Below are 16320 nucleotides of genomic sequence, written 5' to 3'. Positions count from 1 at the left end.
TCGACAGATATATGAAAAAGCATCCCAAATTGGGTCCTTATCTTTGTTGATCTTCCATCAGAATGTTCTCCAAGGGGTCCTTTGTTCAGAAATGTCTTTATTTCGATCCAGAACGAACAATTTCCCTCTTGAATTAGCAAGCACACTGGCAGTGCGACGCTAACCTCTCCATCTTGAAAAAATTATTGCGTCGCATCACGTCTAAAGTCCAGAATACATTTCAATAATATAATTAAACTATATTGAAATAACATACTTTAGGATGATATTGTGACATGTATCAAATAAAATCGAAGCCAGAGATCATATTCACCTTTACAGAGTGTTTTCCAGGAGCCGAGTCCAGATCCTACTTCGTGCCCAGAAAGAAAAATAAACTGCGCAACACTCACTCCAAGAGGTTGTGTTCAAACCCAGGACGAGATAATCAAGTGATTTCTTCTCTCACTTCCGCATGACACCCAGAGGAAGGCGTATGACGTGTTTCTACAGTCCTAAGTGACATGCCCTTTTATAGACAAGGGCTTGAAGAGYGACATCGATTTTGGAAATCTCACTTCCGGATAGGAAATGGKCTGTAAAAATWGTTYTGTTCCACTTAGAGAAATAATTAAAACGGTTTTAGAAACTAGAGACTGTTTTCTATCCAATAGTAATAATAATATGCATATTGTAAGAGCAAAAATTGATTAAGAGGCCGTTTGAAAATTTGCRCATATTTTCCAGTTTTTCAATACGCCCCCTGCAGCCATAACAGGTTTTAACCCACTGTTCTTAGGCCATCATTGAAAATAAGAATTTGTTCTTATCTGACTTGCCTAGTTAAATAAAGGTAAAATAAATAATATCCTGAATACAAAGTGTTATATTTGGGGCTCCCGAGTGGCGCAGCTGTCTAAGGCACTGCATCTCAGTGCAGTGCCTGGCTGTACCACATCCAGCTGTGATTGGGAGTCCCATAGGGCGGCGCACAACTGGCCCAGCGTCGTCCGGGTTTGGCCGGGGTAGGCCGTCATTGTAAATAAGAATTTGTTCTTAACTGACTTGCCTAGTTAAATAAAGGTCACATTGTCATCGGCAAGGACTAGGGAGTTTTGTAGGATAAAAGGAAACAGAATAGCGCAAAGCACAGGCAAAATCCTAGACAAAAACCTGGTCCAGTCTGCTTTCCAACAGACACTGGGAGACAAATTCCCCTTTCAGCAGAACAATAACCTAAAACACAAGGCCAAATATACACTGGAGTTGCTTACCAAGACGACATTGCAGTTTTGACTTCAATCAGCATTGAAAATCTATGGCAAGACTTGAAAATGGATGTCAAGCAATGATCAACAACCAACTTGACAGAGCTTGAAGAATTGAAGAATAATAATAATAATAATAAAAGAATAATGTGCAAATATTGTACAATCCAGGTGTGCAAAGCTTGTAGAGAGTTACCCAGAAAGACTCACAGCTGTAATCGCTGCCAAAGGTGATTCTAACATGTATTGACTCAGGGCCAGATGGCTCGATCATCACAAAAACCACTGATATTGCCAACTACTTTAATTATTTTTTCATTGGCAAGATTAGCATACTTAGGCTTGACATCAACAAACGCTGACACTACACATTCAAGTATATCTGACCAAATTTTGAAAGACAAGAATTGTCATTTTTCATTCCGTAAAGTGAGTGTGGAAAAAGTGAAAAATTATTGTTGTCTATGAACAATGACAAGCTCTGACAACTTGGATGGAAAATTACTGAGGATAATAGCGGACGAAATTGATACTCATATTTACCATACCTTCAATTTAAGCCTATTAAAAGTGTGTGCCCTCAGGCCTGGAGGGAAGCTAAAGTCATTCCGCTATCCAGAATAGTAAAGGCCCCTTTACTGGTGCAAATAGTTGACCAATCAGCCTGTTACCGTTTAGTAAACTTTTGAAAAAAAATGTGTTTGACTAGATACAATGCTATTTTACAGTAAACAAATTGACAGACTTTCAGCATGCTTATAGGTAAAGACCTATAAGCAAGCACAGCACTTACACAAATTACTGTTGATTGGCTGAGATAAATTGATGATCAAAAGATTGTAGGAGCTGTTTTGTTAGACTTCAGTGCAGCTTTTGACATTATCGATCATAGTCTGCTGATGGAAAAATGTGTTATGGCTTTACACCCCCTGCAATATTGTGGGTAAAGAGTCACACTGTTGAGTGTGAAAAACCCAACAGCATTGCAGTTCTTGACATAAACACCTGGCACCTACTACCATACCCATTCAAAAGCACTTCACTTTTCAAATTTTGTCTTGCCCATTCACCCTCTGAATGGCACACATACACAATCCATGTCTCAACTGTCTCAAGGCTTAAAAGTCACTATTTAACCTGTCTCCTCCCATTCATCTACACTGATTGAAGTGGATTTAACAAGTGACATCAATAAGGGATTCTAACTTTCACCTGGATTCACCTGGTCAGTCTATTTCATGGAAAGAGGGGTCCTTAATGTTTTGTATACTCAGTGTATGGAAAGAAACTCTTCATAAACGCAGCAAAAAAAAGAAACAGCCCTTTTTCAGCACAATGTCTTTCAAAGATAATTCGTAAAAATCCAAATAACTTCACAGATCTTAATTGTAGAGGGTTTAAACACTGTTTCCCATGCTTGTTCAATGAACCATAAAAAAGTAATGAACATGCACCTGTGGAATGGTCGTTAAGACACTAACAGCTTACAAACGGTAGGCAATTAAGGTCACAGTTATGAAAACTTAGAACACTAGAGAGGCCTTTCTACTGACTCTGAAATACACCAAAAGAAAGATTCCCAGGGTCCCTGCTCATCTGCGTGAGCGTGCCTTAGGCATGCTGCAAGGAGGCATGAGGACTGCAGATGTGGCCAGGGCAATAAATTGCGACAGCTGATCATCCTCACAGTGGCAGACCACGTGTAACAACACCTGCACAGTGTCATGACATGGCCCTCTTTGGGTATAGCGAGTGGCTTCCCCCTCCCTCCCTCCTACACCCAGGTTCTGTTATCTCAGGTCGTAAGTTCCTGGAGGAGAGAGTTTCACAGTAGAACAAAGGAACTTCTTCTACATCACAGAACTTGAGAACTGAACAATATTCATGTTTTTGAGAATGTGTAAACTGTCGGTGGAGAAGCCAGCTACGACCCGGTCCGTTTTGTTTCATGTTTGTGACCTCATGAAAGACAATACAGCCATATTACCATAACTCTGTTTATACAGGTGCCTCCGTTATGAGGTTTGCGTCTAATTATTGTATAAAATGAATGATTAAAGATTAAACTATTTGTGAAATGATGTAAGATGATGTTAACCCTTATAATGAAAGATAATTGTATTCCCTTTAAAGTTTAACCAAGTCATTGACCCGCCCCCGTGAGCACAGACATGATCTGGCGTCATGGGACAGCCCTTTTCTACTTTTATGAATAAAACCCCACCTGAAGAAATCCTCTTTACACCACGCGTACCTCGGTCAGCTGAGGGGGCGAAGGTTTGAGTAGAGACAACAAAAACCTCAGTATAAGCTAAGGTTGTAATGGTTGTTGAATTCCTAACCATACCACGTGGAGCATTGGCTACATGGGTGGAAATGGTTTAACTCTGAGACTATCGATACCGACAGAATAAGAGCAAATCTTCAATACTAATTACTAGTCTGCAGCTAGAAATTATGTCAACCTGACATGCGAAGACCGACAACTGCCGAAACACCTATTCTATAAGAACATCTCTGAATGGTACTCTGAAGTATCCATTCCAACCACGAAATACTCCAGGGAAGCAGAGAGATGCTTGGATGTAACAATATTCGTCGTCTGAAGAAGAGGAATCATCGGACCAAAGCGCAGCGTGGTAAATGTTCATGCTTGTTTTATTAAAACTGAACACTATAACAAAAATAACAAGAGAATAACCGAAACAGTCCTGTAAGGTGAAAACACTAAACAGAAATGAACTACCCACAAAAACCATATGGTAAAAAGCTACCTAAGTATGGTTCCCAATCAGAGACAACGATAGACAGCTGTCCCTGATTGAGAACCGTACCCGGCCAAAACAAAGAAATACAAAACATAGAAAAAAGAACATAGAATGTCCACCCAAATCACACCCTGACCAAACCAAAATAGAGACATAAAAAGCTCTCTACGGTCAGGGCGTGACATTGGATGAACTTTCCCACAGAAAGACAGACGATTCCAACAGAGATCACGATGACACATTGAGCGTAAATATATATTGATTGCAATTATTCTCGAATGAGTGAGCGTTCATGCGCAAAGGATTAGCATTTCAATGAATATAATTATCAACTGTGTAGTGACTCTTTTGTCTTTTGCGCCCTTCTCAGTCCACACCCACTTCCCTTTGTCCACCAAGCCGTCATATCGGCTTAGCCCACTAGTGAACCTCCCCTATCATTTCCTTGGAACCATATCTACTGTTTGTTTGTTTATGCATTTCTGTGATTATTTAGTTAGTTAGTAAATAAATGATTAAGACAATTGGTGTATGGATGATTCATAGTAAAGGCTGAGTTCGTGCAGATAACCAACAAATTACGACGTTTGGAATGAGACTAACGTGAGGTAAATAATAATAAATTAATTAGAAGACTAATTGATCAGATATTAAAATATCTGAAGAGTTATATTAGGAAAATTATAACTTTGTAATCTGAAGATTTCCCTTGGTGCCCCAACTTCCTAGTTATTCTACATGATTAGTTTAATCACGTAATAATAATTACAGAGAAATGATTTGATAAAATAACAGTCTTCACTTTAAAACTTCTTATGGCTTGGGGGCAGTATTTCGACGTCTGGATGAGAAGCATGCCCAAAGTAAACTGCCTGTTACTCAGGCCCAGAAGCTAGGATATGCCTAGATTTGGATAGAAAACACTCTAAAGTTTCCAAAACTGTTAAAATAATGTCTGTGAGTATAACAGAACTGAAATGGCAGGTGAAAACCTGAGGAAAATCCATCCAGGAAGTGGGATTTTTTGATGTGGGTAGGTTTCAATTGAATGCCTATAGAGTATCTAATGGGTTAGGACCCAGATTGCAGTTCCTATGGCTTCCACTAGATGTCAACAGTCTTTAGACATTGTTTCAGGCTTGTTTTCTGAAAAATTAAGAAGAATGAGACCTTTCTGTCAGTGGACTGTAGAATCATGCAGTGCTGGTTTGCACGTGTGACCGAATGCGCGCCCTTCGTTGTTTTTCCTTTCTATTGAATACGCTATTGTCCAGTTGAAATATTATCGATTATTTAGACAATTGACAACCTGAGGATGAATTATAAACATCGTTTGACATGTTTCGACGAACTTTACCGGTACTATTAGGATGTATTCGTCTGCATGTTTTGACCTCCTTTGAGCCAGTGGATATAAAGGGGGGCTTTATTGAAGAAGAAAAAAACATTTATTCTGTAGCTGGGAGTCTTGTGACTGCAATCAGATGAAGATCTTCAAAGGTAAGTGATTCGTTTTATTGCTATTTCTGACTTTCATGACTCCTCTACTTGGTTGGAAAATGTTTGTATGCTTTTGTAAGCGGGGCGCTGTCCTCAGATAATCGCATGGTATGCTTTCGCCGTAAAGCCTTTTTGAAATCTGACAAAGCGGCTGGATTAACAAGAAGTTCATCTATAAGCCGATGTATAACACTTATATTTTTATGAATGTTTATTATGACTATTTCTGTATTTTGAATTTGGCGCTCTGCAATTCCACCAGATGTTGTCGAGGTGGGTCGCTAGCGCAACGCCTGCGCCAGAAAGGTTAAAGACACGACAACAGGATCGGTACATCTGAACACCACACCTGCGGGACAGGTACAGGATGGCAACTGCCCGAGTTACACCAGGAACGCACAATCCCTCCATCAGTGCTCAGACTGTCCGCAATAGGCTGAGAGAGGCTGGACTGAGGGCTTGTAGGCCTGTTGTAAGGCAGGTCCTCACCAGACATCACCGGCAACAACGTTGTCTATGGACACAAACCCACCTTCGCTGGACCAGACAGAACTGGCAAAAAGTGCTCCTCACTGACGAGTGGCAGTTTTGTGTCACAGCGTCATCGGACTGTGCTTGTTGTCATTGCAGGCAATCTCAACGCTGTGCGTTACAGGGAAGACATCCTCCTGCCTCATGTGGTACCCTTCCTGCAAGCTCATCCTGAAATGACCCTCCAGCATGACAATGCCACCAGCCATACTGCTCATTCTGTGCGTGATTTCTGACAAGACAGGAATGTCAGTGTTCTGCCATGGCCAGCGAAGAGCCCGGATCTCAATCCCATTGAGCACGTCTGGGACCTGTTGGATCGGAGGGTGAGGGCTAGGGCCATTCCCCCCAGAAATGTCCRGGAACTTGCAGGTGCCTTGGTGGAAGTGTGGGGTAACATCTCACAGCAAGAACTAGCAAATCTGGTGCAGTCCATGAGGAGGAGATGCACTGCAGTACTTAATGCAGCTGGTGGCCACACCAGATACTGACTGTTACTTTTGATTTTGAACCCCCCTTTGTTCAGGGAGACATTATTCAATTTCTGTTAGTCACAGGTCTGTGGAACTTGTTCAGTTTATGTCTCAGTTGTTGAATCTTGTTGTGTTCATACAAATATTTACACATGTTAATTCAGTTTGCTGAAAATAAACACAGTTGACAGTGAGGAGGACGTTTCTTTTTTGCTGAGTTTATATCTCATTATCTGAGTAGAACTAACAAGGACTCAATTAGGGGGGTTGTGGAGGGGGTATAGAGAGAAGCAGGGGAGAGTGTTTGTGTGCTTTACGAGAGTGAGAGAGAGTGTTTGTGTAATGGTCTATGGAAGAATTCAACATTCACCCTCTGTTCTGCGGCCCAGGACTGAAAGCATGACCCAGTTTGAGGTGTCACAGAAGCAAGCATGACAAGATGGGCCTTGCCCATCATCCACTCCAATCTGCTTACCTCTTTGTGGGCCTATTGTGAAGATATGGATGACACTAATACGCTAGTCATATTCTACCGATGTTTTCCTAAATGTGCATGCAGATTTTTTTATTGTGAAGAAAGTATGAATAACAGACCTGGGGCTCTATTTTAGAACCTGAAATCTAAGCGCAGGCGGTAGCCCTATAGGTTCAGGGATGTGTCAGAAATATTTTAGCTATTTTCACAATCACAATTATTGGCGCACTTGCTGGCATTGGTGCGAAACGGCCGGGTTTTGATGAATAAACAAGTTGTGGGTGTGTCGAGGCTTGGCCCCTCACTGGCCAATCAGAACATGCGCAGTGGCGAAATATGTGGTTGCTTAAGGTTATGTATTTAAAGTCTTTTATGTATCTCCTTTGGAATCAACTCCAATGTTAGTCCGTTATACAGTGACTTCGGAAGGTATTCAGACCCCTTGATTCATTCAACATTTTGTAACATGACAGACCTTATTCTAAAATGTACTAAATAAAAAAAATCCTCAGCAATCTACACACAATACCCCATAATGACAAAGCAAAAACAGGTTTAGAAATTTTTGCTAATTTATTTAAAAAAACAAACAGAAATACCTTATTTACCTAAGAATTCAGAACCTTTGCTATGAGACTCGATATTGAGCTCAGGTGCATCCTGTTTCCATTGATAATCCTTGAGATGTTTCTACAACTTGATTGGAGTCCACCTGTGGTAAATTCAATTGATATGACATGATTTGGAAAGGCATACACCTGTCTATATAAGGACTCACAGTTGACAGTGCATGTCAAAGGAAAAAACAAGCCATGAGGTCGAAGGAATTGTCCGTAGAGCTCCTGTGAGAAAGACCCGATCACATGACTGAGAGCCATGTGAGTGAGAGGCGCTTCGAAGTGCCCAGCCAGGAGAAGGGAATTATAATTATTTTATTCAGCCCAAGGGTACAACTGCCACTGGCCGCAAAAGGCATGGATTTTTTGAGGGGGCATTATGGCCACACAAAGGGAATGCCGCCAGGAAATTTGAGGCATTATCAAGTGCTTGTCAAATTGTGAATGAGACTGATGAAGTGTGTACAGCCTGCGCAAAAAAAAACAAATCAGAGCTTTTCAAATCATCATTAGAGTCACATCATGCAGCCTTAGAATGTATTAAAAAMCAAAACATATAGCCCAACACTTGTATCACAACTAAAGTTCCATAAATAACTCTAAATTAAGCATATAGGAGTACCTGTTTCTTTGTTAACCGCTCAACACAGAATAGCTTAATGTGCACACTCCTTCAAATCATTTGGAGAAAATATCCTTTCTATTTTATTCAGCCATGTTCAATTGTATTCTTCATACTGTACAATAATATGAAATAATGCCACGGAATTCTAAGCAAATTTTGTCTGCTAATTGAAGTAATGGAACACAGCCATACGGCATGGGCCAAACTCAGAGTATGCTATTCTGTTCTTCTGAAACAGACTTACATTTTCTTCATATCATGTTTCTTTAGACGTGTATAAAATAAATAATGGATTTTTATTGTGATGGATTTATTWGACTTTTTAAAATGTAGATGTTCCAAAGGTCTGCATCAGTGGCTTGTAGGTTATGCGTGGAAGCCAGGAGATACTAAATGTGTTTCTGTTAATTAACGGTCAATTACCGTGAGACCAGCAGTTATTTGTTTGACAATCACGGTTGACAAAATGTTATGACCTCCACAGCCATAACCAACTGCGTTACCTCGAAAACCAGCTTTTGGTTGGTCTTAAATATCCCTTTCAGTGCTGCCTGAAATTAGCACTCTGGATCATATTAAGGACACACCTCAAATATTTCCACCCCGCCCATCTGTGCACAAGTGAGCTGATATAAGACGGGTACATTTCAGAACATGGCGTTACGGCTGGAAAACGCCATTGCGCCAGTTTTTACAATACAAAATTGCACACTAACGTGCGTTTGACACTAGCACCTCCTTAACGCCAGCCAAAAATAGAGCCCCTGGTTTCCAACGGTATCTTTAAAATACTTAAGCTTTGCATGATTGAGCTTTTACTCATACTACGTAAACCCAGGCCTGATGAATAATAAAGGTTCCCTCCCAAGACAGGGTGGTAGAGGTGGTGAGGGAAAGGGAAAAAAACATAACATCAGTCTAACATTCAGCTGACAAAGCAGCCACAACACTACTCTGCTTTGGGGGCCTGGGGACTTCCCACCTTTGGCAACCAAGGTTGTTTGGATTTTCTCTCCACTACATCTGGGCAATGTAACAGACAGACATTGATTGTGTAACCCAGCACCTTGTTTGACTGTGTGTGTCTGGGTTTTCCTGGCCTCTTAGCTAGCCGGCCAGCTGGTGGAGAGAGAGRGGGCGAGAGGGAACCCCTTTTGGCCCATCATCAGGGCCTCAAGTTACACTCCCAGCAGCAGAGGAGAACCTAAACACCCTCTCACAGACAGGGCTTGCCCCTATGTAAAACTGTAGGTGAGGGAGGGAGAGGTACTGTTGTGTGGTGGGACTGGGTACTGTGACAACAAAACTAACCATTTCTGTTGTCTGTGTAATGGATCAATAAAGATTTTATTTTTGTATGGAATTGTATTGATACTGCCTCAATGAAAATTATGTATGTGTCTGGAAGTTCTGAATTCTGAATTTATGTTTGTGATGCTGAGCTGAAACAAATTAATTGAGTGAGTAGACTTTATAGGCTGTTTTCCCAGACACATATTAAGCCTAATCCTGGACCAAGAAGCACTTTCAATAGATTCTCCGTTGAGCTTTGGCTTAGTTTCTTAACACACCTAGTAACTGACTGACTAGACATACCAACCTAGTCTCAGAGCATTTTGTATTAATCTGTACGTTAATCCAAGAGGCTCCATTTAGTATGATATGTTACGTTTCGTATGGTATCTATTAATTTGTGAATGTCCATCACCCATTTCGTATGATATGTTATGAATTACAATATGCATAATATGTTTCAAAATTGCAAAACATACAATATGTTTCGTGGCTAAGTGGCTAACAGTTAACTAACTGTCTAACGTTATCTATGCTAGGGGTTAGGGGTTAAGGTAAAGTTTAGGAGTTAGGTCAAAGGGTTAAGGTTTGGGTTAGGGGAAGGGTTAAGCAAATAGTCCAGGTAGCCAATGTGCGGGGGCACCGGGTTAGTCGGGCTAATTGAGGTAATATGTACATGAATGTATAGTTAAAGTGACTATGCGCAGATGATAAACAGAGGGGTAAAAGCTGTTGAGAAGCCTTTTGGTCCTAGACTTGGCTCTCCGGTACCGCTTGCCATGCGGTAGTAGAGAGAACAGTCTATGACTGGGGTGGCTGGGGTCTTTGACAATTTTTATGGCCTTGGATGTGCTCTCTTCACGACTGTCTTGGTGTGTTTGGACCATTCTAGTTTGTTGGTGATGTGGACACCAAGGAACTTGAAGCTCTCAACCTGCTCCACTACAGCGCTGTCGATGAAAATGGGGGTGTGTTCGGTCCTCCTCTTCCTGTGGTCCACAAATCATCTCCTTTGTCTTGATTACGTTGAGGGATAGGTTGTTATTCTGGCACCAACCGGCCAGGTTTTAATCTTTACTAACGACATGCCACTAGCTTTGAGTAAAGCCAGTGTGTCTATCTGTGCGGATGACAAACACTATAGACGTCAACCAGTACAGCAACTGAAATGACAGCAACACTTAACAAAGAGCTGCAGTTAGTTTAAGAATGGGTAGCAAGGAATAAGTTAGTCCTAAATATTTCCAAAACTAATAGCATATTTGGGACAAATCATTCACTAAACCCTAAACCTCGACTAAATATTGTAATGAATAATGTGGAAATTGAGCAAGTTGAGGTGACTAAACTGCCTGGAGTAACTCTGGATTTTAAACTGTCACGGTTAAAACATATTGATACAATAGTAGCTACAATGGGGAGAAGTAGGTTCATAATAAAGCGTTGCTCTGCCTTCTTAATTAACAACACTATCAACAAGGCAAGTCCTACAGGCCCTAGTTTTGTCACTTCTAGACTACTGTTCAGTAATGTGGTCCGGTGCCACAAAGAGGGACTTAGGAAAATTGTAGTTGGCTCACGGCTGGCCCTTAAAAGTACACAGAGAGCTAACCTTAATGACATGCATGTCAATCTCTCATGGCTCAAAGTGGAAGAGAGATTGACTTCCTCCCTACTTGTTTTTGTAAGAGGTGTTGACAAGCTGAATGTACCGGGCTGTCTGTTTAAAATACTTACACACAAACACACACACACACACTCACACACCTGAAATTTCCCTTTCCTTGTCTATATTCAAGTTATTTTTGCAAAGCTGTGTATGGAAGCATTTAGCATTTAGCATATAATGCAATCAAGTACTGACAAAGTCATAGCCAAGATTTTCCAATTGAATCACAATATGAATTGCAATTAAAAAAGAGAATGGAGCAGTTGCTTGCCTGAAATGGCAGGTAGCCTAGTGTTTAAGACTGTTGGGAAAGTAACCAAAAGGTCGCTGGTTCAAATCCCTGTGCTGACTAGGTGAAAAATCTGTCGATATGCCCTTGAGCAGGGCACTTAACTCGAATTGCTCCTGTAAGTTACTCTGGATAAGAGCGTCTGCTAAATTATTAAAACATTTCTGAAATGAAACAGCATGTTAGAAAGGGCTTAGTTCACCATGTGTCCATGTATGCTTCCAAAATAGCACTCTATTAGTTATAAACTGCACTACCAATGGGTCTAACGTTAGGCTCCGTGTTTTTAGTTTGCTAATTAGCTATATAAATAGATAAGCTAGCCCAACATTTCCCAAACTCAGTTACATTCGTCTGTTTTTGTCCAAATTATTGAGTCATTGAATCTGAAACAGCGCATCCCGAATGGGTGGAGGCAGCAAACAATGTACCAGGCCAGCTGTGATTTACAACCTGATAGCTATATGTTTTGGACTACCAAGAAATGTATTGGTGAATTATATTAATCATGCATTGAACTGCATCCATCTATTCTATTCTGCCAACAATGCCTTGCTGTACGTCATGGAATTTTGATTCAAATAGAACGCATTTTTAAAACCTTATGAAGTTGGTTTTGTAGCATAAACTGGAAATTGTATATGTTTGACTGATATTGTGATTGTCTGTTTGTTTCATATCTGCAAAGTAGTTAAAAGGCAGTCAGTTCCACTTTAACAATATACTTTTACTGCAGTGGGCTAAATCAGGATCACACAGTGTTTGGTAGTTGTAGGCCGTCATTGTAAATAAGAATTTCATCTTAACTGACTTGCCTAGATAATTAAAGGTTAAATAAAAAATAAAAAATATTTATTTATTTAAACAAATCTACTTTGAAACAAAAGTATACACCTCACAAACATGGTTATGGGCTTAAAAGAATAAGACACCTGTACCATGTCAGATATAGAGTTGAAATGCTTTCAATTTTCAGTTTGCATCCCAATATTACAATTTATATACATCACAGAAGCCTGAAATATAACAAAACCGTTTGACATAGAAACACCGGATTTTCAGCGGGTTTAAAAAAAGAAATGTATTAAAATATTTATAACATTCCACCCATGAGCCTCTAGGTCATTTGACTGCAGGAAAGGGCTACTTATTAGTTAAAACTGTAATTACCTAATAATTGCATAGTCATTTATTTTTTTWWTTTTTTTTTACTTATCTATTTTTTACTTAACACTTGTTTTTCTTAAAACTGCATTGTTGGTTAAGGGCTTGTAAGTAAGCATTTCACTGTAAGGTCTACACCTGTTGGGCTCGCTCCCGAGTGGCGCAGCGTTCTAAGACATTGCATCTCAGTGCTAGAGGCATCACTACAGACCCTGGTTCGATTCCAGGCTGTATCCCAACTGGACGTGATTGGGAGTCCCATAGGGCGGCGTACAATTGGCCCAGCGTCGTCCGGGCTAGGGTTTGGCCGGGGTAGACTGTCATCGTAAATACGAATTTGTTCTTAACTGACTTGCCTAGTTAAATAAAGGTTAAAAAAATTATTATAATAATAATAATTTAGGTGATAGTGTCAAACCCAGAAGCACACACACACACATACACATATTCACACACACACAACTGCTGCTACCAGACTCATAATACTTTTGCTAAATACTGAGCTCCCGGGTGGCGCAGAAGTCTAAGGAACTGCATCTCAGTGCTAGAGGCATCACTTCAGACACCCTGGTTTGATTCCAGGCTGTATCACAACTGGCCGTGATTGAGAGTCCCATTTGGAGGTGCACAATTGTCCCAGTGTCGTCCGGGATTGGCCGGTATAGGCCGTCATTATAAATAAGAATTTGTTCTCAACTGACTTGCCTAGTTAAGTAAAGATTAAAAAAGATCCTACTTATGCTAAAATGTTTATTCTCTTCTACTCCGTTTTCTTATCTTTTATCGTATTATTATACTTTATTATTTATTATTTTTGTTGCATTGTCGAGAAGGAACCTGCAAGTAAGAATTTTGTTGTGCAGTGTATACCATGTGTATCCTGTACATAAAACTTGTAAAATTGTATTAATAACTATGAAACAATATGGTAGCAATGGACAATAATCTACCTGGTACTGACTGCTATATATATTGATGCTTGTGGAATTTAATTTCAAAGAAACCAAAGCGTAATTATCAAATTAAATCCAATTTTATTCGTCACATGCGCCAAATACAATAAATTTTTTATTTAACCTTTATTTAACTAAGCAAGTCAGTCAATAACAAATTCTTATTTAAAATTATGGCCTACCCCGGCCAAACCCTAACTCGGACGATGCTGGGCCAATTGTGCGCCACCCTACGGAATGTTCCTGTAGAAAAGTTACTGTCTTAGCCATAAATTGCTCCACCATCTGTAAAAAAATATATTTTTTATATAAGATTAGGGCAGCTCTGTAAGGGAATTCCCATCCTATAACCAGTGCAAGATGTACGTCATGCTGATTTTAATACATGGAGAGGACACTATATCTATAGCTGTCCCATTAGAATTTTCAGGTAATCTTTTATGTGTATGGGGCATCGGTCATATAAGTTGGCAGGTGTAGGCATTCTTTGACTGAACCTAATTTTAATCTGATTATAAAAGACAGGTAAACTCAAAACACCCGTTTTATCAACCAATCAACCGATTTTCATCTACCTATTAAATACATGTGTTTCACGGGCCTTGGCACATGTTACCTGTCAATAGCCAATTCATGATGTTGTCTATTTGTGTGTGTGTGTGTGTGTGTGTGTGTGTGTGTGTGTGTGTGTGTGTGTGTGTGTGTGTGTNGTTTGTGTGTGTGTGTGTGTGTGTTTGTGTGTGTGTGTGTGTCTATGTGTGTGTGTGTGTCTGTGTGTGTGTGTGTCTATGTGTGTGTGTCTATGTGTGTGTGTGTGTGTGTGTGTGTGTGTGTGTGTGTGTGTGTGTGTGTGTGTGTGTGTGTGTGTGTGTGTGTGTGTGTGTGTGACCGATGCCCCATACACATAGAAGGTTACCTGAAAATTCGAATGGGACACCTATGGATATTATATTATATATATATTGATACTATTATATATTAATAGATATTATATATATATATTGGTGTCAAAGTAGGCTAGAACACAGGCTGCTACATGTGGAAAGATAATGCGTGTGGGCCTTCAGCCTTGCCCATAGTCAGAGAATTGAGAGAACCCACCCTTCCCCTCTTCCAGAAACCCTACGCAGCTGTACATTTGGCAGGTTGACGATTATTGTCATGAATCTTGACCTGCAGGCAGAACTAAGTGATTTCCGCTAGATGGGAAAATCAAAATTGGCTACATTAAATACACGAAAATCAAAATAGCTTTTTGGTCTTAATTGAATACTAGGGTTAGGCATTAAAGTTAGCATTGTGGTTAAGGTTAGCGTTAGGTTTAAAATCCGATGTTATGACTTTGTGTTTGTGCCAGCTGCCTCCAGAACACGATTCATTACAAAAAACGCTAACCTGCGTAAATTTGCTGCATCAGGGTTCTGTCAGCCATTCACTGAAAACAAAAGCAACGACGTAGCCTACAAGGGCAAGTCGTAGTAGGCTACGGATGCTCTACGCCCGAGGCAGCAGGAGACAGACACAGATGTTCGTAGCCAAATAAACCACACCTTGTAAATCCGCCACTGCAATTCTCATGTAGGCTAAGCGGCAAGGCGCCTGTCAAGTGTAGACGAGCACCAAGTACCGCAGTCTACAGATACAGAGGCGTGGGCCGGGCACCCCCGCTGACACGCCACCAGACCCACTGATTCAATACACAGAACACACACACACACGCTGCGATTATTTCACACCCACACAGTCTGTTATTAAATAAGTAAAGAAGTTGCTTACCGGGTGCTTTGTCTGCTTTATCTACTTTAATGATCTCCATCTCCCGTTGTGATTAGGTTGATCAGGGAGGGAAGTTAGAGACGCTTCGTTTCTGGGAGATGTCAGAGCTGTTCTGGTCGGGATGTGGTTCTTCTTCCCCGCTGGTTTGTCTGCCTCTGTAATCAACAAGCGTGACCGGTGAGAACAGCTGTTTTACCAATAGCCGGACTGTCCGTGAGTCAACTGATATTGTGTAGGGAAAAATGGCTAACTCGGAGATTTTGGGGTGATTTCCGACCAAGCAAATTATACGCTGTGTCTGTCCACGCGTGTGCATTAAGCCTACCAGTGTCCGCGCGCTGCTTATCGGGAGCTGTCCTCTCGCCTTGGTGCTGAAGTCTATGCTGCAGCTCGGGCTCCTATGAAATACAGAAGTGACGTCACGACAGACTCMTCTGCTGGAGTTTTAAGGTCACATGTTACACTTCCACTATCGAATTTGTGCATCCGACAACAAACACCTGTTATTGTGCACTACCTGCTATATATTTTTCTCGTCATCAAATAAAGCTTTTTTGCTCTTTTACATGGTCAAAAGTTTTAGAACACCTACTCATTCAAGGGTTCTTATGTATTTTTTTACTATTTCCTACATTGTAGAATAATAGTGAAGACATCAAAACTTTAAAATAACACACATAGAATCATGTAGTAACCAAAAAAGTGTTAAATAAATCAAAATATATTTTATATTTGAGATTCTTCAAATAGCCACCCCAAATAGCCATGATGACATCTTTGCACACTCTTGGCAGCGTTGACTATCACAAGATAGGGTGCATCCGATTCAGCCGAATAACATTTTCCTTGTCTTAGCCTACTCTTTTGCGATTTTTACATTGACTCATTTATGTTCAAAACATTCAGACGTTTGGTTCTCACATAATTTAGCTGAGCTCAG

At 40.5% G+C, this 16320-nt stretch overlaps 1 protein-coding gene across 2 annotated transcripts in view; it reads right to left on the bottom strand.

The window, feature by feature from the left end:
• Positions 1 to 15775, bottom strand: part of LOC111960641 (fibroblast growth factor 12) — a 103425-nt gene extending 87650 nt beyond the window's left edge. Inside the window, exons 1-2 of one of the 2 annotated variants that reach the window (XM_023982745.2) lie at positions 15706 to 15775; positions 15381 to 15535 (exon numbers count right to left, since the gene is read on the bottom strand). In XM_023982745.2, coding sequence (XP_023838513.1) covers positions 15381 to 15420 — 40 coding nt within the window. In that variant the 5' untranslated portion in view covers positions 15421 to 15535; positions 15706 to 15775. Of the gene's footprint in view, positions 1 to 15380 lie in introns of both variants that reach the window. The other variant, XM_023982744.2, reaches the window with a different exon arrangement.
• Between the last annotated feature and the right edge of the window lie 545 nt (positions 15776 to 16320).

This window comes from Salvelinus sp. IW2-2015, linkage group LG4p (assembly GCF_002910315.2).
Source record: "Salvelinus sp. IW2-2015 linkage group LG4p, ASM291031v2, whole genome shotgun sequence".
Classification (NCBI taxonomy): Eukaryota; Metazoa; Chordata; class Actinopteri; order Salmoniformes; family Salmonidae; genus Salvelinus; species Salvelinus sp. IW2-2015.
This window is presented reverse-complemented; position numbering and strand designations above follow the sequence as displayed.